The 22,632-nt window shown below is 33.5% G+C and overlaps 2 protein-coding genes across 4 annotated transcripts; one reads left to right on the forward strand and one right to left on the reverse strand.

Moving 5' to 3' along the window:
- Nucleotides 1-5,292: 5,292 nt before the first annotated feature.
- Nucleotides 5,293-12,695, forward strand: LOC131016587 (putative tRNA (cytidine(32)/guanosine(34)-2'-O)-methyltransferase). Of its 3 annotated transcripts, none has more exons than XM_057945296.1 (12): nt 5,293-5,565; nt 5,867-5,963; nt 6,059-6,152; nt 6,311-6,360; nt 7,000-7,049; nt 7,260-7,368; nt 8,350-8,410; nt 8,510-8,562; nt 10,699-10,791; nt 11,316-11,379; nt 11,703-11,810; nt 12,239-12,695. In XM_057945296.1, the coding sequence occupies exons 2-12, from the start codon at nt 5,937-5,939 to the stop codon at nt 12,478-12,480; spliced, it is 951 nt and encodes a 316-aa protein (XP_057801279.1). In that variant the 5' UTR covers nt 5,293-5,565; nt 5,867-5,936; the 3' UTR covers nt 12,481-12,695. The 3 variants fall into 3 exon arrangements, with proteins under 3 accessions (XP_057801279.1, XP_057801277.1, XP_057801278.1); XM_057945294.1 differs by having other exon boundaries at nt 5,409-5,565; nt 5,857-5,963; XM_057945295.1 differs by having other exon boundaries at nt 5,415-5,565; nt 5,850-5,963.
- An 8,590-nt stretch (nt 12,696-21,285) lies between these two features.
- On the reverse strand, nt 21,286-21,669 carry LOC131018754 (uncharacterized). The gene has a single exon (XM_057947459.1). The coding sequence runs from the start codon at nt 21,667-21,669 to the stop codon at nt 21,286-21,288; it is 384 nt and encodes a 127-aa protein (XP_057803442.1).
- Between the last annotated feature and the right edge of the window lie 963 nt (nt 21,670-22,632).

A 22,632-nucleotide genomic window follows, 5' to 3' on the forward strand; every position in this document is an offset into this window, starting at 1 on the left:
AAAATGATTTTTTAAAAAGTAATTATCACCCAAAATATGGTGTAAGTACTTATTATTTTTTAAAATTGGAAGTTCTGCTGAACTCAAATTTTTGTAGGCTATTCCTTAAGAATTTCAAAGTCTGAAACCTAATTTTAGCCGAATATTAATGTATTCAAAAGCTTATTTGTCTAGTTTGAAGGAAGTTAATGTTTGGCAATGAGACTACGTTGATGATATTTCTAATCAAGGCAATAATGCATTTTGGGTGAATGAAAAAGCTGACTTAGCTGACTCTACTTTGCATCCAAACATTGTGTATCAAATTATTGTGGATGATAACCTTTGGTTAATTAGTTTATCTATTTTGCAATTCTCCTACTTGTAACATTTGCTGATTAATCACAGTTCTTTTTCTTTTCAGTCACGGTTTATTACTTAGGTTGGATTGAGATTTCTATCTTCAGAGTCACCATTTTTTCTTTTGGCTAAATTCTGCTCATTGTGATGCGGGCTCTTTAGATTTTTGTTCCATTTTGTGAGCAATTGATAGAATATTATTCCAATAACAAAAATCCTGCTGATGCTGAAATAAATCTCCTGACATGCTTAGCAGACTTGTTTTACTTGTTTTTCCAGGTATGTTTAATGTTTTATAAAGTACAAAAAAATTATTCATTGAGTGAATATATTTCACATCTGTGGACATTTGTTTCAACTGTAGTTTGTCCATGTGCTTGGATTTATTTTAGAATTTATCCAAACTTGATATACTCCCTTCGTCTACAAAAAATAATCTCCTTTTGCCATTTTTGAACGTCGACAAAAATTAGTTCATTTCCACTTTTGGAAACTTTCTATCAAATAGTGGGCATTTTTCTCACTCACAATACAATTAATTATCATTATTAACGCTACCTTAAGTGGGACCCTTTCTCCACTTACAATAAACTAAATTATTTTCACTAAAATTTAAAACCTGTCATCCTCTTCTAGGACTATTTTTTGTGGACGGAGGGATTAATTTTTTTATGCAATTTGTTACATTCTATAGTTAAATCTTTGGAACAATATGAAACATAATTAAAATATAACTTGAATGAGAAATCCTAGAAACAATTAATGCTGGAATGGGGAATCCTAAAAATTAACTACTTTAATGAAATTCTAGAAATCTTCTCCTCAAAATGCAAATCCTAAAACATAATTAGTTAATTTTTCCCTTTCTTGATCACAATCCTTTTGCTTTTCTGATTCATGTCGATCGGAGTGATTTCATTTAATTTTCTTTTGTTTACTTGCTCTTCATTTCAGGGTCTGTATTCACTTTTGTCACCTTGTAGGCACCATTGTTCATCTCTATTTTATCGACCTTTGCATTAATCTTGAAAATAACAGTTTTAGCATCTAGAGCGCTTAGGTCGAATGTCATGTCACAGCTACCAAATTCCTACGAAATTTTAAATATAAAAAAAATCACATTAAATTTTAACACCAATCAAATAAAAATTATATATTTGTAATGTGTAATATATCAAAAAAAATGCACAACACTTAATTCTACTGCTATTTTTCCGATTAATTGCAAGCATTTCCTATCCCACAATATAAAAGTCGCTACTTCAGAGTCATCAACTATTTCAACCCTTAGCCTATACTTGTATTTTTTTTATATATATAAATATGAAATGTGTAGAATTGTTTGTATCAAATAACAAAATACAACTAAAATATAAATTACCTTAGTCTGACACTGGTTTCAAAAGTTTTGCAAGTCTCACAATAAAATTTCTCATCATCATTCTTAAGTTTTTTTAATGAAATTCTGCATGCTAAGTAGACCCATGCACTAAGAGTTTTAACTGAGAAAATGGTTCCATATATCCAAAATTTTCCATCATGTATTTGAATGAAATAGATTTAGTATATATAATAGTTACTTAATGTATAGTTTTTAATTAATATTTATATACAATATAAATGTATATCTTATTTAGAGACAATTTTGAAATTGTTTTGAATGAAGATGCCCCATCTTTAATTCTATCATCAATATTTCGTATGGTTGGTGCAGAAATAAGTTTGAAAGAAGTGGTTTTGTCATTGTTAATATGCACAGACCTAGAAAACAAAAATAATATTAGTATTTTGTTACAAAAATATGTTTAATATGTTAAGTAAAAAATAAATTACTTCTCCTGCATTTGTGTGATTTCTATAACATTGCCGGCAAATGCAATTTTTGTTGCATGGTAGGAATTTGTAATTCTAACTTCACCTGTTAGAAAATTTATTGTGTCAGAGTTAGTAATATTAAATAATAATAAAAAATTACGTGTGAAAATATTTCCTTTGCAGAACTGAATTGCTATCCCTACGGGTTCCTTTGGCTCATTGCAAAGAAAATCATCCACCTCTTTTTAACATATTTTTTTCATAATGTGCATGTTAATATTCTTTGCCTAAAAAAAAATTAATGTTAAAAATTATAAAAAATATAGTGAAAATAATAAACAAATAATATGTTATATACTCAAGATCTTCAATCATGATAGCCATTAATTTTGTGGGCTTTCCATTTATTACTTTCTCCACTGATATGATGATTCTCATTACATCTAAAAACAAAACTAAAATTGTGATTAATTTATTCATAGTGTTTAAATAATTTAAATGATTAATTATACCTATGAAATAATGGAGCCGCTTGTAGATCATGTATTGATTTCAATGATTTTATCTCCTCGAAACTTTTCAAGTTGAGTACATGTGTAGGAAATCATCATCTTTTTTTTTTTTTGATCAGTGAAAGAGAAACTTTATTGGCAAAGAAAAGAGAGAAACCAAGGTACCAGAGGTACCAAGAGTATTACAGAAAAGCGAGTTTATGTTCACAAGAACACCAAGAGGAGAAGGGAACATTGACATCCACCAATTGGTTTATTTTGTTCCAACTCCATAATCTACCCTTCAAATCCAAAACGAGCTTCTTAGCATCCCAGACCCTACCCTCAAACCTGCTCTCGTTTCTATATTTCCAAATCAGCCACACAATCCCAACCCAAAGAGCAAGAAGTAGTTTTCTCCCTTTCTTCCTTCTAGCGCCAAAGACAAAGGATTTAAAGTGTTGAGTAATACCTTTAGGCTTTGCTGTTTTGTGAATAGTTACAAGTTATGTAGGAGATCTCTGAAACCTACAATTTGATATTTTGAATAGTTACATAAACTCGATTTTTCTGCAATTGTAAATTAGTTAATACTATATGCTAATAATATAGATCTAAACTGTAGAAATATGAAAATAAAGAAAGTTTCCATACATCTTTATCATGAAAAACACATTCATGCATGTCAACTTCGTTGATGTTGTGAAATTGAAGAACTTCGCAATTTCGAATTAATCGCAATTGTAATGCAAATTTACTTAATTTTCTTAGTTGCAGGTCTTTGAGCAAGCAAAAAACTGGAGCCATTTTAGATGGGATGAAGAAGAAAATTTGTTGTCACGTACAAGAATGATGCTCTGATAAAGCTATATTAGATTTATATATGTTGTTTGTGGTAACTGCTTTGATGTAATGGTGTGAATGTAGATTAGTGGGTATCTTTAAATTGAATAGTGTCTTTTATATTTATTTAAATTGAATTTGTGTTAAGTTATTTAAGTGAGATAAATAGTGAGCATCTTTAAATCCAATAATGTCGAATTTTATATTTATTTAAATTGAATTTGTGTTCAGTTATTTAAGTAAGATAAATAGTGAGTGTTGATAAAAGAGGTGGGGAGTTATTTACTCCCTTCGTCCCGTATCTTATTTTCCTTTTTCGGATGTCCCATTTATATAGGCTTATTTCCAATCCCGTATCTTATTTTCCTTTTTCGGATGTCCCATTTATATAGGCTTATTTCCATAAAAAGTAATGTATTTTTTACTCATTTACTATTATATCCATATTTGATTCTTTAATTTACTCCAACTTTAATACATCATTGGATAATAAATCTAAGCATATTAGGAAGTTTACTTATATATTTATAGGGCTATAAACGAGCCGAGTCGAGCCAAGCCGAATACTAGCAGTCTCGAGCTCGACTCGTTTAAATATTCGGGTGTTCGAGCTCGATTCGAGCTTTTATCTTGTTGTCTGAGCTCGGCTCGACACCCACTTATCAAGCTCGAGCTTGGTTCGAGCTTGGCTGGGGCAATACACAATAATGTCGAATTCAAGCTTGAGCTCAAGCTCGGCTCATTAGATATTTGTATATATGATGTTCGAGCTCGAATTCGTCATAAATTTAGGAAAAGCTTCTTAATTAATATGTTACTTGAGCTCGAGTTCGACTTGTTTAAGGCTCATGCACTAACTCCATTGAAGGCTCGACTGAAGGTTTGTGAACAGGCTCGCAAACATGTTCGCGAGCAATCGAATTCGAACATGTTCGCGAGTTCAACGAGCCGAGCATTGTCAGGATCAAGCTCGGCTTGATAAAAATCTCGAGCTCGAAATCAGGCTCGAACTCAGCTCGTTTACTATCGAATTGAGTTCCGAACGAGCTTTTTTCGAGCTGAAACTCGAATAGCTTGTGAGTAGCTCTGTTAATTTACAGCCCTATAATATTTTCATTTCCAATGATTTTTCTTAATCCTTGTAAAAATCTCAATCTGCCTAAATATATGGGACGGAGGGAGTATGAGATAAATAGTTTGACCGTGTCTTTGTATATATAAATTAAAGTGGTTTGACCGTGTTTTTGGTTTTTTGTTATTATTCTTAAACTATTTTTGTAAACTTTCAATTATATCCTTGAAATTGATTTTATTTTCAAACACTGCTCTTTTAATATATATATATATATATATATATATATATATATATATATAAATTAAACTTGCATCTATAAAATTGAAAAATTAAATGAAAACAAAGCAAATGAGAGAGAGAGAGAGAAACTAATTTTATTCAGAGCTTCTAACTGATGTAACATTTTAATCTTGTATTTATTTTTCAGATAATACATATCAAATTAAAATTCTTGATATGATATAAATTAATTTGATATTGAATATTTAATCATTAATTAAATTACACTATTTTTAAAAGAAAAGAAAAAAAATAACAAAAAAGAAATAGAAAAAGGTAAGATTGGTGGAAAACGCCGGCCTCTCGATGTTTTGATAATAGTATGTAGAATTATAGATATACAATTACAGAATGGTGAAACATCGAGAAATGTATGTTTCAGTCATGTGAAAACATAGAATTGGGGTAATTGCAGAAGAACAAGTTTAAAACGTTCTCCTCTAAAAAAAAGTTTAAAACGTTCAAATTTTATTGTGAGGCCCAAATAGTACCTCAAAATCCAAAATAAAATTTAAATGGGCCTTCATAATGAGGCCCAGTTTTCACTTAATATTGGCCTGAAAGAATTGAGCCCATTAGTGATTCGCTGTTTGTATTAGAATAGTAGTCGTTAAGGCTGTTTCGCTCTCCTCTTTCTCATCTCCGTCGCCGGGAATTTCTCGCCGTCGTCGTCAGACTTCGACGCTATACGTGTCTCGACAATTGAAGACTTTTATTGAGAAGGTATTTATTTTCTTCCAATTTGGATGCTTGTATATCCTTTTTCTTCTTTGTGAATGGCAATTGTATGGTATTATAAAGCAATGGAGGTTTGGTGGGGGTATTTGTGGTGGATGATCGGAGAAATACGTGGCTTTTGAGCTACAAGGAACGTAAAGCAATTGAAATGAGTGGTTTTGTATGCGCATAAGCTATTTGAAGTAATTACTGACTTGAGAATGCAACCAGTTTTGATTTCTTTTTGTGTTTTCATGCTTTGCTTTTGGCCCCGGTGTTAATTTGTTTAGGGTATAGAAAATCCCAGTTTCAGGAGTAAAGTTTTCATCTTTTGCTTCTGGAAGTTTGGCGGCTGAAAAATAGTTTAACTAAAAGCAATGGGAAAAGCGTCTAGGGATAAACGGGTAACTTTGACTCCGCTCCATTTTCTTGCTGACACTTTTTTCCCCCTAGTGTGATGTTGCTCTGTCTGAGTTGTTATTTGATTGGATTTTTGCAGGATATTTACTATAGGAAAGCCAAAGAGGAAGGATGGCGTGCCCGGAGTGCCTTCAAACTGCTTCAGATTGATGAAGAATTTAACATATTTGAAGGTTTGTAGGGACTGATTTTGATCTTTAACACATTCTATGTGTTACATATTTTGAGCTGTTTCAGTGGATGAGTTCTTCACTTTGTCTTATTTGATTAATTAGTGTAGTTTCATAAAATTTTACATGCAAATAAATGATAATGTGATGTCAATATACAGGGGTAAAGCGAGTGGTAGATTTATGCGCAGCACCAGGAAGCTGGAGTCAGGTATCTGTAATTCAGGGATGACTGTATTAAGCGTCAGATGTTGATGGGATAAATGAGTTTCCTAGTTCTGGAAGCCTCTCATATATCTGGAAAAAGGCATTTGTGCATGCCATATCTTATGATGCTGTTGTATGGGTAGTCGAAAGTTGTTTAAATGATGGTCTATTAAGGGTTAAAGTTCAGACTATTTGTTCTTCAACTACATAGTAGTCCCTTAGGGTATGGGTGAGTTTACTCTGAATGGGCATGCTTTTATAGAGAAATTAGTAAATGTGCATTTACTGAAAATTCTTTCATATCCTTCCCTTTCTTTGATACGATATGTAAGTTCTTTGAGATTGTTCCCTTTCTTTGATATAACTTCGGTCTTCAGTTACGCTGATGCAATATCTTTTACTTTTCCTACTTTTTAATAAGACTTCAAAGGATTTCTTCTTCCCCAGCTTCTCAAGGCTATTGAATAATGACAAAACTATACCAACCTAAGCACTACCTATCAATACAATTTAGTTAATGCATATTGTAGTTCCTTTTCCTTCTCAGTATAAGATCTTAAATTTGCTTTATTTTCCTTTTCTCTAGGCGATTCTTGCACTTTTTTTTCACTGAACCTCGTGTGCCTCCTTGTCTTCCATTCAGGTTTTGAGCCGAAAACTTTATCTCCCAGCAAAGCTATCACCTGATTCCAAGTATGTCTGAATAGTGTATTTCTAACTATTGTGTCTTCTTTTTGTTTTGGGATATTTTTTTCGCATATTGGTGTGTAGACAATTGCTCATAAGACTCATCCTCTATATTTTTTATCCTTGCATTTTAATATTCAATATGTAGTTTGAATCTTTAGTCAACTAGTTCAACTTCTGGTGTCTGAACCAAGTTGTATCATAATAACTTTGCAGGGATAGTGATCTACCACTTATTGTGGCAATTGATCTCCAGCCTATGGCTCCAATAGAAGGTGTTATTCAAGTTCAAGGGGATATAACAAATGCTCGCACTGCTGAAACGGTATGCATTTTCTTCCTGATCTATGTGTCCATTTCTTGTTGAGTATGCATGTGCGAATAATCTTTACTTCTTTTGCGTTTGCTATTTCGTCATATTATCCATAGGTTATTCCTTACTTTAAATGCACGAATAGTTCTGGGATTTGACTTTCAAATTGAGCTTTTCTAATGAGTCATGACAAAATACAAATTGGATTTCAGGGAACTGATAGCATGCGAGGGAAGCGCACGGTCGTTGATTATTAGTTGTTGCTTTTATTGTTAGTTGTTTTTAGTTGGTGCTTTTATATTTGTGGTTTTATTTCAGTTGAGTCCAGCCTATAGTTACGTTTGCTTGGGCTCTAGCATGGTCAGGGTTTCTTATTCTTATTTATAGCATATGTTAGCAGCTGAGGTTTATCTTTTGGGGATTTGGAATTCTGGGACAGCTGCTGCCATAGGCCTGTTGAGGATTCCTTTTCCTTTCTTATTTATTATATCTCTGCTCCATTGAGAAACACAAAATATTTGCAAGAACTGATTCTAGCTAGATAAAAGCAACAAGATGGGACTACCACTCAAAGCAGTCTTGTGCAATGGACCTGCGCCCACGCAACTTATAAATCTTATTTCTTTTTTCAATTTTTTATTATCCATGTAGATGTTATTTCAAATGTTCGTATTTATCAGGCGTGAACCTGTTGCAAGACCATCATGCTTACTGATTGTTAGCCTTCTTAGTCCTTGGGATGGCTTAGAAACTTAATGCACCTATTCGTTGTTTTTCTTGTTCACTTTTGCAATCATATGAACAATATGAATTTACCGGTCTATTTGTATGTGGTCTAAGCTCCAGAATCTGAAGTTCTACATTAATCATTTTTTTTTTCTCATATTAATATCTTCATTATAGCCTTTCCGCAATTCAGATTCTTAGCTTCTTTTATCGCATCATGTGCTTCTGTGACCTCATTCCAACATTTCATTGTTTTTTCAATCTCAGGTCATCAGACATTTTGATGGAGGCAAGGCTGATCTTGTTGTGTGTGATGGCGCACCTGATGGTCGGTCAAATGATTGTTAAATTAGACTTCCTTCTAGTCTATAGTATGCATATTCTGTATATTATCCATTTATAAACATGTTTCCTCTGCATATGTCAGTAACTGGCCTACATGACATGGATGAATTTGTTCAGACCCAACTAATATTGGCGGTTAGTATTATTATCTTTTGTTTGCTAATGCTGGAGATGTTGGATGACATCACTTTTCTGCAAGAGCATTATTCCCTTTCATTTTCAAATTTCTTTGCATCTTTACGATAAAATTGAAAATCTAGGAATTTTATTGTTGCAAAAATGAACAATTTTGTGATGCAAAGCTTACTAATTTGATAATAATTATGAAAAGAATGGAACAAATCTGATAGACCTTGGCTGATTAAGTTTATCTTTATTTCTTCTTATCTTGTTAAGTCATTTATTATGTTTGGGTCAATAATTATTATGAGTCCTTAAGCCCGTCCAGTATGTTGCATGGGCTTAGTAAGTTAGGGTTTCCTTTTCTATTATTTATAGTGAGTATCGTAGCAGTAGGGTTTATGCTGGGATTAAGTTTGTAAACAGCGTGTTTGCTGTAGGCCTCCGTTGTGGAGGAGTTCCTCTCGTTCAGTAAATTATATTGTTAGCGTCATCTCCACCTTTACTCTATCAATTGGTCCGATCTGCCATGGTTGCTACGACGCGCAGCACCGAGTCTCGACTGGATTATTTAGAGAAGGTGGTGTTAGAGTTGCAGACATCGCTAACCTCCCTTACCAAAGCAGTCGACGCTAACCGTTCTGCCATGGAAACTCAACTTGCAGCCATCTTGGCCGCCGTGTCTTCCACTGGAAAACAACCCTTCGTTCCAGATGATCCCGGCGACTCTTCCACTGGGAAACAGCCGTTCGTTCCCGACAACACCAACCCCACCACTATTCCGATTCAAAAATCTGACTTACCCGGGTTCGATGGATCTGATCCCGTGGGCTGGATTGCTCGAGCCAACCAATATTTTCTCGTCCATCGCATTCCCCCGGCCATGAAGCTGCAGCTTGCTATTATCGGCATGTCTGGCGCAGCTATTTCCTGGTTACAACTACTCCTGTGTCGTAACCCCAACCCGGCATGGCCACAATTCACCCAAGCCTTATTGGCGCGTTTCGGCGATGCCTCCACGCTCAACACCTACGAGGCCTTGTTTCTATTACATCAAACAGGATCTCTGGAGGATTACATCGCTGCTTTCGAAAGCCGCGTGGCCCAGCTGCCTCCCCTTTCGGATGACCAGTGCTTAGGATATTTCCTCGGTGGTCTCCAGCGTTCGGTGCGAGAGCAGATACAGGACAACGCTCTCACTGACTACACCTCTGCGGTCAGCGCAGCGCGCCGTGCTGCCCGTCCTAGTACCCCTACCGTGTTTTCCCACCGTGTTACCCCTCTCACAGCCGGCCAACCAACAGCCACAGCTACCTACTCTTCCGACTCCACGGTTTCTGCCGCCTCACTACCTTTAAGCAAGGCCAAAAACTTTCGCCAACTGCCGCAATCAGAGATTCAAAAACATCTTGCCGCTGGTACCTGCTTCCGTTGCGGTCTGACTTTCGGACCCCTTCACCGCTGCCCGCCTAAGACGTTGAACGTCCTTGTGTGTGATGAATTGGGGGAGCCCGAGTTCGATGCACTACACCAGCATGCGCCTGTTGAGGCATCTTATTTCCGGTCCATACTCCAGCCTTGAGGACAAGGCTGTTTTGCCCGGGGAGGCTATTGATAGACCTTGGCTGATTAAGTTTATCTTTATTTCTTCTTATCTTGTTAAGTCATTTATTATGTTTGGGTCAATAATTATTATGAGTCCTTAAGCCCGTCCAGTATGTTGCATGGGCTTAGTAAGTTAGGGTTTCCTTTTCTATTATTTATAGTGAGTATCGTAGCAGTAGGGTTTATGCTGGGATTAAGTTTGTAAACAGCGTGTTTGCTGTAGGCCTCCGTTGTGGAGGAGTTCCTCTCGTTCAGTAAATTATATTGTTAGCGTCATCTCCACCTTTACTCTATCAAAATCCTTTTGCTTTCTTACTTTTCACTTGCAATTATTCTACATGCTTACCATATTAATTAACCTCTTACTTTACTTTTCATGGCAAAAGATAAATAATGAAGAATATGATGTTTGAAGTTCTTTATTGTGAACGCATTGTTTCTTATTGTACTCAATATGTCTTTGCACGTAAAGTCTTCTCTACAGAAGATATTTATTTTTAATCGACACTCTGATGTCAGAGGTTTCCCTCCCAAACATTCTTGCAGGCATTGACAATAGTTACACACATACTTAAGATAGGTGGAAAGTTTATTGCAAAAGTATTTCGAGGGAAAGATACTAGTCTCCTTTACTGTCAGGTGGGTTATACTTCTATAGCTGGTCAGCTGGTCTTCCTCACAATTCTATTGTGTTGCTTTTTGCTTAGTAATCTGTTCTCCTATTTATTTACTGAGATGTGATTCTTCTTCTGACTTGGCTGCAGCGTAAATGTTCTCAGTTCATTTTTCTTTTCCGTCCAAGTAGTACTTGAACATCAAACTTTTGTACATGCTAAGTGCTTTCTCTTTCCATATTTTCAGCATTACTCTAACCTTCTTATGAATTGTCGTTATGGAATCTTTAACTGTTAACATTTTGGAGAATAATGATTTCAGAATTTAGATGTGATCAAACGTATTATCTATCATACGACGTTTTTCTTAGTTTGGTCAGTAAACCTTGGTGCATGCTAATGATTCTCCTTTTGTGTTTGCTGGCCTTGTTTCTACCTTCCTATGTACTGACATAATGGAATTCTTTCTTAAGAATTATGAATTTGTATGTGCTCTATTAATAGGTAGTAAGGTAAATGGACTTACATTGTTTTGCTCTTTTATGACAGTTGAAATTATTTTTCACGGAAGTAACATTTGCAAAGCCGAAAAGCAGTCGTAATTCAAGCATCGGTAATTAACTGTCCATGTTTATTACTTCCTTTAATTTTATAATTTTATTAACTAATCATGTGGTATCCTTGTTCCCCTGCTCCCAATTAGTTCCAATTTTCCTAGTCAATTGAATTCAACTCTGTAAGCATAAGCATAAGCATAAACATAAGCAATTACTATTCACGAACTTTTGTTCAGATGTGATGGTTGATGAAAAATAAAATTTGCATGAATTTTATCACTTACTTTTTAATTCTTCCCATGCATGTCAATATTTATAGAAAATAAAGCTTCTCTCATGCATCCGGCTATTTGAATGTTTTATTCTTTTCATTGTACAGAGGCATTTGTGGTCTGTGAGAATTACTCGCCTCCTGATGGATTCAACCACAAAGATTTGCATCGTCTCCTGGAGAAAATTGGTAGTCCTTCTGGTGCTGACGATCTAGGTAATTCTGATGCCATTTTTTTCTCTTATTCTGGAACTTTTTGTTTCCGTTTTCTTCCCTTTCTCATTCAGCTAATTTATAGAGCCCCATTGCACGTAACGTAATGAAGGTCTATGATTATGTAAAATTCATCATATCCCATTTTCCTGAGTTACTAATTCTCAACAAAGATTGGATCTTTATACTATTTGAGAATAAACTCACGTGCACACACACACACATACACGGCCAAAGAGGTTATGTAGAACCAGAAAGGACAGAGGGAAAGCATCTTTCTCTGTTCATTCAAACACAGACATACTTGCGATTCTTGAAAGCAATAAACTGTCAAAATTTTCACTCTGCAAAAAGTAGGCACCTCAAAGAGGGTAGTAATATATTATGTTTTTGCTTCCCCTGTTTCATCTGATCATATATTTTGCGAACAGATTGCAGCAGTGGGTGGCTCGAAGGGCCTAACAAGGTGTATATCCCATTTCTGGCGTGTGGCGACCTCAATGGGTTCGACTCAGATCGTTCGTATCCACTTCCCAAGCGTGCAGATGGATCGTATCAGAGCTTAGATCCTGTACAACCTCCTATTGCGCCCCCGTACAAGCGAGCTCTAGAGATGAAAAAGGCTTCCAGTCACGGAGTTCAAGGTCTTGAAAAACTTCCCCTTGATCCATGAGAAATCGTCCTTTTTAGCTAGAAATTATATAAGCATATACTTGCAAATACAAGTGGATGTTGTATGTTGATTTTAATTGAGAAGCTGGTTCTTGATATTTTCTGGAAATTTTGTACCATCACATGTAACTATTTGGTAAGTATTGTCAATCTTTTCAAAATTTTAGGTCGTTGGGGATGAACGACTTTTGCGATAGAGAAGTCTTGATTTGAATCTTTTCGGTACTTTCTACGTTATGGGTAGCTAAAGAAAATGATTTACTGAAATGTATAAATATTTATTAGGATTACCTACTCTTTTGTGGAGTAATAATTCAATCTCTAGTGTGCGTGTATTGGCCTAGAGTTAGGTAGTTAATATTTAAGATCTAAAGTTTTGAGTTTGAGTTCATTGTGGTATTCTTTAAAAAAAATTATTTATTCATGTAGTTTATTGAAAATAAAATAAAAATTCAAACTCTAGTAAAATCGATAGACACAAATTGTAAGTAGCTTAACTGGTTAAGCCATTTGATGTCGGTGCTTTGTATATATGAAATTTCCTTTTTTTAATTTTTTTATTTATTATTGGAGTTAAAATGTTTTTGGTTAGCAAGGTTGCTCATAGTCTAGGTTGAGTTCCTTTTTTCAATTGAAAAGGGCGATAGATTTTGTAACTAGCTGCTTAAATAAATAAAGAGTTATTTGACATATTAATACATCAACTTTGGACCAAAACTTTGGGTCAATTATGATTTTTTACGTGAATTTTAAAAAGTATTAAAAAATACACCAATTTATTGATTATAATAATTTTAACACGAATTTTATTTTCGATCAAATTAAAGTATTTAGCATGCCGAAATGTTAATGTGGATAAATTAGATTGCAATAATTTTTTAACACAAATTTATCGGATTATATTAAATTGTAAAGAAATTTATTTTGATTCGTCTCGAATTGTATTTATGAAAGAAAATAAAATTCGTATTAAAATTACTATAATCAATAAATTCGTGTATTTTTAAATACTTTTTAAAATCAATATTAAAATTTAATATTAATTCAAAATTAATATATTTATACGCCAATAATCCATAAATAAATGTTAAGTACAATTATCATGTTCCGGAGTAGAGGGGTATGATGTCAGTAGTTTCACATCGGTTGAACATTAATAAGTCTATTTATGAAAATAAGAAATAGAAAAGAGTTTTGGTGAAATAAGAAATAGAAAAGAGTTTTGGTGCGTAATTTGAAAATATCATAATATTATTGTATTTTATTATAAGTTATTAAAGTATTAAGAGCATCTCCAATGCATGGTGTTTTAGGGGGTGTCTTAGATGGTGGTCCCTACCTAAGACACACCCCTCTCCGATGCATTGGTGTTTAGAGGGTGTCTTAAATCTCCATTTTCACAAAATTCATATTTCTACACTTTTATTTTTAAATTTTCAATTTCATTAAAAATAAAATTAAACATTACAATAATTAAAATAAAATTAAAAACATAATTAAAATAGAATTTTTCAAAATTTTCAAATTTTAAAAATAGAATTTCGATTTTTTTTTAATTGGGCGCGTCCCCACATATTTCTTGCCTTCGACCCGTATTTTGGCTAAGACACCGCCTCGCATCAGGGCGGGTCTCCAATGCAGCCTCACTCCCTAAGCCTCGGATCGATCATGCTCTAAGGGCTCTTTGGAGAGAGCTATAGAGCCGCCCTCTCCACAATAAGGGTTGTACGAGGAGATTATATAAACTTTTTATCTCATTTTTAAATCTAATATAAATTAAATAGACATCAAATTTTAAAAATAAAAATTTCATTAATTCCACCTACCATGGTATTAGCCATTGCATTCTATTCTTAATCCTTCTAAATTGTATGAAACATACATCATTATTATTATTATTATTGTTATTATTATTATTATTATTTACTTAAAATATAAAAAAAATTGAATAATTCTTTTTAGAAAAAATAAAATATTATCAACTTTATATAAGTAATAGTCTAATATATGGATTGAAATTAATAAAATAAAATAATTTCATTTCATTTCTAAACTTTATTTCTAGTTACCAATTATAGGAATTGAATTAAATATAGAATCACAATTCCATTTCTTTAGTATTTCTTGTGCATACTAAGCATAGGAATCATCTAAGATTTATCATTCTTTTTCCACCCTCATTCCATTTCACCCTTATTCAATTCCATCGTACTAATCACCTCCTTAGAAGTGAGGAACCTCCCGGAGCTTATTTCAAAGAGCTCATCTGGCGTGGCCGTACTCGAATTATGAATTAGTAAATCAAATTACTCAGTTGTTAAAAGAAATCAATAAATAAAACATAGATATATAAGCATACAAGCTTTTGTCTACTTCAAATTAATTAGGATGTGTTTACTTTGATAGAAAAGGTTAATAGAGGCCTTTGGCCCTCATATTGAATACGCTCAATACATATTTTCTTCTCTATTCTCACATTTCTCTCTAGTTTATAACACGTTATCAGCACGATAGTTCTAGTTCTCTCGTCTCCCTTCGATCACAGAAAGGTAATTTTACTTTAATTTTTGTGCCATCAATATGTGTCGATTTTATGTGAATCATATAAGAGTAGTTAATTAAATAACTTCATCTCTATTTGATTTCACGAAATTTCCGCATTCCACTTCGATCTGAATAATTTTGTGCAAGTATTTCATGGTTGTTGTATGCTAGTTTACTTAAATTTTAATCGGTCATTGAGCGATTGTTTTTTCTGCATATTTTATACCAAATTTATGTGTTCTATAATCCCTTTTACATGTTGCTGGCGGTTAAATGCTTCGACTTTCAACTAGGGTCTAGACGTTCTGTATAGCCACTGGCCCACTGTTAGTATAAGTATAATACGTAATTATTTTCAGTAATCATATATATCAAACTTCAATTGCTAGCTTTATTATTAATGTGGAAATTCTGATGCTATTCAATTAACAGATTTATATATAACCATTAGTTAGTAGTCATTCAAGTCACCTTTTTTTTTCAAACGAGATGTCAACGTGAATTTGGATTGATTATTTTAGATATTAAATCAAATTTATAAATTGACGACCACACAATGAGATTAATAGAAAATCTAATCTAGTGACACATACCTGTAATTTGGATAATCTAGTTCATATTTGCGACTCGAATATACTTCTTTGTTACTCATGAGTAATTACTAGTGATGCTATATTTGAGGTATGCGTATTAGCAATAATTAAAGATCACAAATTGTGTTGTAATACTAGTTACGCATAATCTATTTTTTTTTGTGGAATTTGCAAGGTTCTGCTGAATTTAATTGGTCACTTTGCTAATAAAATTACGACTTTAGATTGTTTTCCATCAATACGTGTTTTCATTGATCCTAATAAGTTGAATAATATTTTCTGGATTCTTAAATTGTTGACTAATAAATTTTGTCGAGAATTGATGGAGTTTAGAATATGACAAATTGATATAGGATTATATCAAATTTTTTTCTTTATATTTCCCTCTAATGTGACAAACTGATATTCAGTAAAAATAAATCAAATCAATTTGTTTATTGTGAAGTTTATTGTTATCAATTTTCATGTCAAATTCTGTGATTTTTGTGCTCTTATTTTGAGATTTGACATATTATATATGGTCTATTTTTCTAAAATGATCTTGAAAATTAATTGATTCTATTAAAGTAGCACACATAGTATTCCTGAAGAATATTACATTCAAAATCTTAAATTGATGCTATTAAAGTAGCACAAGTAATATTCCTTAAGAATATTACATGCTTTTGAAGAGCAATTCATATTACATGCTCTCGAAAATTAGACCTTGAGCACAAGTAGTATTCCTAAATAATATTACATTCAAGATCTTAAATTGATGCTATTAAAGTAGCACAAGTAATATTCATGAAGAATATTACATGCTCTAAGAGCAAGTAAATTAAATATTTGGATAACATATCCTTGAATCTTTATCTATTTGATTCATATTGTTGCTCCCGATGTAACACAATCAATATTCCATGAAGAATATTACATACTCTTCAAGAGCAATTCATATTACATGCTCTTGAAAATTAGACCATGAAGGTCAAATGGCCCTAAAGAGCGAATGGTTGTACTCTTTTTCCCTTACTAAGTTTTTTCCTACGAGGTTTTCTTAGTTAAGGTTTTTAACGAGGCAACTAGTGTAATATATGAGTAAATATATATGTCTTGTACTCTTTTCCTCTATCGAATTTTTCCTATAAGGTTTTTGCGGAGATGTTTTTAACAAGGTATGAACATCTATACACTAACATTATATAGAATCTTGTGATATTTGTCTTGGTGATAGTGCCAATACACATATTATTCTTCAAAAGAAGAAGTATTTCCTTAAGTTGACATTAGCTGGGGATAATGTTAACACAATATCAGGTGCATCAAACATCATTGAAGGCTCCGGAAGAGCTTGTATCATTTTGTCAAATGATACTAAATTAGGTATTGAAAATGCCCTGTATTCTAGTAAGTTCAAAAGGAACTTACTAAGTTTCAAGAATGTCCGTAATAATGGATATCACATCTAGACAATTGTGTGGAAGGTAAAAATGAATATCTTTGCATAAATTCTTTTGTTTCAAGCTATAAGCTGACAAAAGAAAAATTAGCATAACTACCTTCTGGAATGTATTATACATTCATAAAAGCAATTGAGACAAACCACGTCATGAACGTGAAGTTCAATGACACAAAAGCTTTAAGCTTTGGCATGATAGGTTTGGACATCCTGGAGCAACTATAATGCGCTGAATAATCAATAATTCATATGGGCACAACATATGAATCAAAAGGTTCTTTCTACAAATGAATTCTCATGTGATGCTTGTGCGCAAGGCAAGTTAGTCATTAGACCTTCATATACGAAGGATAATACTGAATCTCCATCTTTCTTAGAAAGAATTAAAGGAGACATTTATGGACCTATACATCCACCTTGTGGACCTTTTCGATATTTTATGGTATTAATTGATGCATTTTATATATGGTCACATGTATGCTTGCTTTTTACTAGAAATGCAACATTTGCTAGACTACTTGCTCAAATCATAAAATTAAGAGCTCAATTCACATACAATTCAATTAAAAGAATTCGTCTTGATAATGCTAGTGAGTGTATGTCTCAAGCATTTGAAAACTATTGTATGGCTATTGGAATTGAGATTGAACATTCAGTCGCTCAGGTCCATACTAAAAAATGGTTTAGCGGAATCGTTTATTAAACGTCTTAAAATTATTGCTAGACCATTACTTATGAAATCAAAACTCCCAACTACTGCTTGGGGTCATGCCATATTACATGCTGCAACACTAGTTCAACTAAGGCCATCAACCAATCATGAATACTCCACAATGCAAATTATCTTTGGCCGAGAACCTGATGTTTCTCACTTACGAACTTTTGGTTGCGCGGTTTAAGTCCCCAACAAAGACTTGGGATATATGTTGGATTTGATTCACTCTCGGTTATAAGGTATATAGAACCTTTTTAACAGATGATTTTTTACTGCACGTTTTGCAGATTGTCATTTTGACGAAATGACATTTCCAACATTAGGAGGAACAAATCTACATCTAGAAAAGCACAAGGAACTCTCTTGGAATGAGAAAAACTTATCACAATTTTGATTCTAGAACAAATCAATATGAACAAGAAATTGAAAAGATCATTCATTTGCAAAAGATTGCAAATCAAATTCCTGATGCTTTTGTAGATACAAGAAAAGTGACACAATCTCACATACATGCTGCAAATACTCCAACTAAAATTGATGTCCCTGAAGGACATATAGCTTTGGCAGCAAATGAGTCTAAAATTCGTCAAAAATATGGTCGACCAGTTGGTTCCAAAGATTCTATGCCTAGAAAAAGAAAGGGGCAAGATGAAAACCAAACAATGACGAAAATGACTAATCAACCAATGAAAGCGATGTAATTCCTAAAGAATTACAAGTATCTGAAAATCATGAGATCTCAATAAATTATTTACATCAGATACTAGAGAGAAAAAATATCATTGTTGATGATATATTTGCCTTTCATATAGCTCTTCATGTTTTAAATGAGAATCCTCAACTAAAATATGTTGCAGAATGCAAACAGAGACTTGATTGGCTAAAGTGAAAAGAAGCTATAGAAAGGAATTAAATTCCTGTGATAACCGAAAAGTATTTGGATATATAGCCTTAACTCCGGAATCTAAAATCCATGTTGAATACAGGTGGATCTTTGTTAGAAAGAGAACCGAGAAAAATGAAGTTATGAGATATAGAGCAAAACTCGTAGCACAAGGTTTTTCACAAAACCAGGAATTGATTATGAGGAAATATACTCTTCCGTAATGAACGCTATTACTTTCAGATTTTGATTAGTCTGGCTGTGTCACAAAGGCTTGATATGCGCCTTATGGATGTAGTAACTGCTTATCTATATGGGTCATTAGATAATGACATATATATGAAAATTCCTGAAGGATTTAAAAAATACCTGAAGGATTGCAGTCAAAACTCAAAAGCATGTATTCTATTAAACTGCAAAATTCGTTGTATGGGTTGAAACAGTCTAGTCATATGTGGTACAATAGACTGAGCGAGTATCTTTTGAAAGAGGATACAAGAATAAAGATATCTGCCCTTGTGTTTTCATTAAGAAAACCGAAAGTGGATTTGCAATCATAGCAGTTTATGTTGATGATTTAAATTTAATTGGGACTGCTGAAGAGCTCAATAAAACTGCTGAATATTTGAAAAAAAAGAATTGAGATGAAAGATTTGGGAAAGACAAAGTTTTGTCTTGGTTTGCAAATGGAACGTATTCATAGAGGAACGTTTATCCATCAATCCACATATACAGAAAAAGTGTTAAAACGCTTTTACATGAATAATGCACATTCATTAGCATCACCAATGGTCGTTAGATCTATTGATACTAAGAAATATCCATTTCGACCAATTGAAGAGGTGAAACAACACTTGGTCCAGAAGTACCATATCTAAGTGCATTGGAGCGTTGACTTATCTAGCTAGTAATACTAGACTGGATATATAGCTTTTTCTGTCAAACTTCTATCAAGATTTAGCGCTGCACCCACTTTGAGACATTGGAATGGTGTTAAGCACATTCTACATTATCTAAAGGGTATCATTGACCTTGAATTATATTATCAAGAAAAATCTGATAATACTCTAGTGGGGTACTTGGATGCAGGATTTTAATCCGATCCACATGAAGCTAAGTCACAAACTAGATACGTTTTCACATGTGGTGGAACTGCTATATCATGAAAATCTGTGAAGCAAACCTTGACTGCAACATCCTCAAATCATTCTGAAATCATTGCAATCCACGAAACAAGTCGAGAATGTGTATGGTTGAGAAATGTGACAAGTCATATCCAAGAGTCGTGCGGGTTAGCTTCATCAAAGGCCAAACCAACTATTTTATATGAAGACAATGTTTCTTGCATCGCGCAACTCAAGGAAGGATACATCAAAGGCGATAGGACGAAACATATTTCTCCCAAGCTCTTCTACACACACGACCTTCAAAAGGATGTCGATATCAACGTTCAACAAATTCGCTCAAGTGATAATCTGACGGATTTATTCACCAAGACATTACCAACATAGACATTCAGAAAGTTGGTACACGAGATCGGCATGCGTCGGCTCAAAGATCTTCAATGATATCAAGTTCAGGGGAAGCAGTTGTACTCTTTTTCCTTCGACTAGGTTTTGTCTCATTGGGTTTTCCTAACAAGGTTTTAATGAGGCAACATTTTTTATTTTAGGGATTGGTCAATCAAGGGGAAGTTATAAATATATCTTATATGTGTTGACCAAGAAATCTCCCTAAAACTCTAGCTTCCTACTTGTATAAATAGAGGCCTTTGGCCCTCATATTGAATACGCTCAATACATATTTTCTTCTCTATTCTCACATTTATCTCTAGTTTATAACAAGAAAAAATATATTTTCCATCATTTTCACATGTTTCCTATGATGGATAATTTTCTCCGGTCAGGCTGTAAAATTTATTCGGCAACCCCTTTTCACTCATTTTCTCACAAATGATGGATAATATTATTCTATTGGGAGGATGTGAAAATATTTTCGAACATTTCAATTTGTTTATCCATCTATTTCTAACAAAGTAAACACATGATAAAAAAAAATATATTATCTCATTTTTTCTGATCATCATTTTTAAATAAAAATTTTACATCAAAGTAAACACACCTAATAAAACATAGATATATAAGCATAGAAGCTTTTGTCTACTTCAAATTAATTGCTCTGTGGACCCCGACCAATAAATCTATCGGAAGTTAAACGTTAATTTCACAATTTAATGACCACTTTATTTACCAAATTTTCAAACAAGTAACTGTGAACTTCGACCTTTAATCATGAAACAATATTTGATATCGTTTTTATTAATGTTAATAGGCAAAAATGCCCTTTTCTTATAAACACTTGTAAAAATGCCCTTTTTCATAAGTGTTTATAAGAAAAGGACATTTTTGCATATGCTCTTTTTATTATATCGAGAATTTGCCGCTACCGAGGAAGGTGAATATCCTTTTCAGTCCTACTGCCTGATTAAAACACTGTTATATGTATCTTTCAATAATTCTTACAAAACCAAAATACTATCAAACATCATATTATTACAACCTACGCAAGAAACACAATTTTTTTCCTTTTTTTTTTTGTTGTCTATTTTGATTTTTACAGAGAATATATTTCTAGCAAGAGCTGGAAACTGAATTGGATCTTTGCAAAGAAGAAGAAGAGTTCAAGAACTCGATGCAGTCTTCGATGGCTTGGGCCCTCTGAGAATCAAGTGTTTCTGCATATGATCGTGATCTCCCCAAACTCGCCGACGACGACACTTTGCACGAGCATCTCCGGCGACCCGCCGCCGCCAGAGGCGGCAGAGCTCTCGCCACCTTCTCTCCGATGTTTTTGAAGAAACCCCCCACCGAAATTCTCGACGCTTTTGGGAGTTTGAACATCCATAATTTCATCACCACTCTCTTCTTTTCTTCACCAACCTTGCCTGCGCCGCCGCCCTGCTTGCTGTAGATGCTTGCTTCGGGGCTGAAACACACTCGTCTACTCATCATCATCTTGTCTGTGTGTGTGTGTGTCTGAGAGAGAGAGAGAATGAGAGAGATGGAGAAGAGGAGGCAGTGGTGAAATAGTGAGGGGTATTTATTGAGAAAAATTGATATGAGAAAAAAGAAAAAAGAACAAAAAAAGGGAAATTGGGTGTGACAAAATAAAGACTGAAGAATTAAGGTCATTGACTAGAAAAGTATTCCTTGGACTTCTAATTTTAGGTTTTAAATATTATTTCAAATATTATGATTTATTTATTAGTGTATCGCGTACATTAAAATCGTATAGATTTAAATGAAATGAAATATATGAGATTGAAATAAATATAATTGTAGGATTGATATGTATTTGGGTGCCAAATAGTATGTATTAGTTTTTTTTTTTTATAAAATATATAACTAAATAAAGAAATTTAAAGACCATGCGACGAAAGACTCGAACCCAAAATTTCAGGTATTGAGCATTAATCTCCTATCATTAGCCCAACACACTTGTTGCTCTAAGTTTGTATTGTTGAGTTTCAAATTATGACTTGCCACACAATTTGATTTGGGATATGAAAGAGGGGCTTCTACTTTAGTCATTAGCTTATAATTAGGATTAGAGTGCAAGTAACTCCATGTTAAAATTGTTTATTTTACCTTAGTTGGTGCTAGGTTTTCATACACGGGTTATATTCTTACCTAAAATTTCAAATTTGTACTCGAAATTTTACTCACGAGAAATTGGGAAATCTTTGGCATATATGCAATTTTTTTGGTCAAAAGAAAAGAGAATTTGGAGGGGCCCTTGAGAGGAACAATACATTTAGTATGTTACCTTTTTTTTCACAAATTACCATCACAAGAGGGCAAAAAAGTGCAGAATGGGATTTTGGAGAAAGCCAAGAGATACCCTTCTCTCTCTCATAGTTATCTTCTTTTCTTATTGTTTTTTTTTAAAATAAATTATTATAAGGTAAATTCGCAACT

The sequence above is a fragment of the Salvia miltiorrhiza genome, chromosome 3 (genome assembly GCF_028751815.1).
Source record: "Salvia miltiorrhiza cultivar Shanhuang (shh) chromosome 3, IMPLAD_Smil_shh, whole genome shotgun sequence".
NCBI lineage: Eukaryota > Viridiplantae > Streptophyta > Magnoliopsida > Lamiales > Lamiaceae > Salvia > Salvia miltiorrhiza.

What these genes read in the sequence shown, in the direction of transcription:
- LOC131016587 (XM_057945296.1), top strand. Translation starts at nt 5,937, where the DNA reads ATGGGAAAAGCGTCTAGGGATAAACGG. An exon ending in AAGCTATCACCTGATTCCAA is followed by an intron (nt 7,050 to 7,259) that starts GTATGTCTGAAT and finishes ATAACTTTGCAG; the next exon opens with GGATAGTGATCTACCACTTA. An exon ending in AGACCCAACTAATATTGGCG is followed by an intron (nt 8,563 to 10,698) that starts GTTAGTATTATT and finishes ACATTCTTGCAG; the next exon opens with GCATTGACAATAGTTACACA.
- LOC131018754 (XM_057947459.1), bottom strand. Translation starts at nt 21,669, where the DNA reads ATGATGATGAGTAGACGAGTGTGTTTCAGCCCCGAAGCAAGCATCTAC.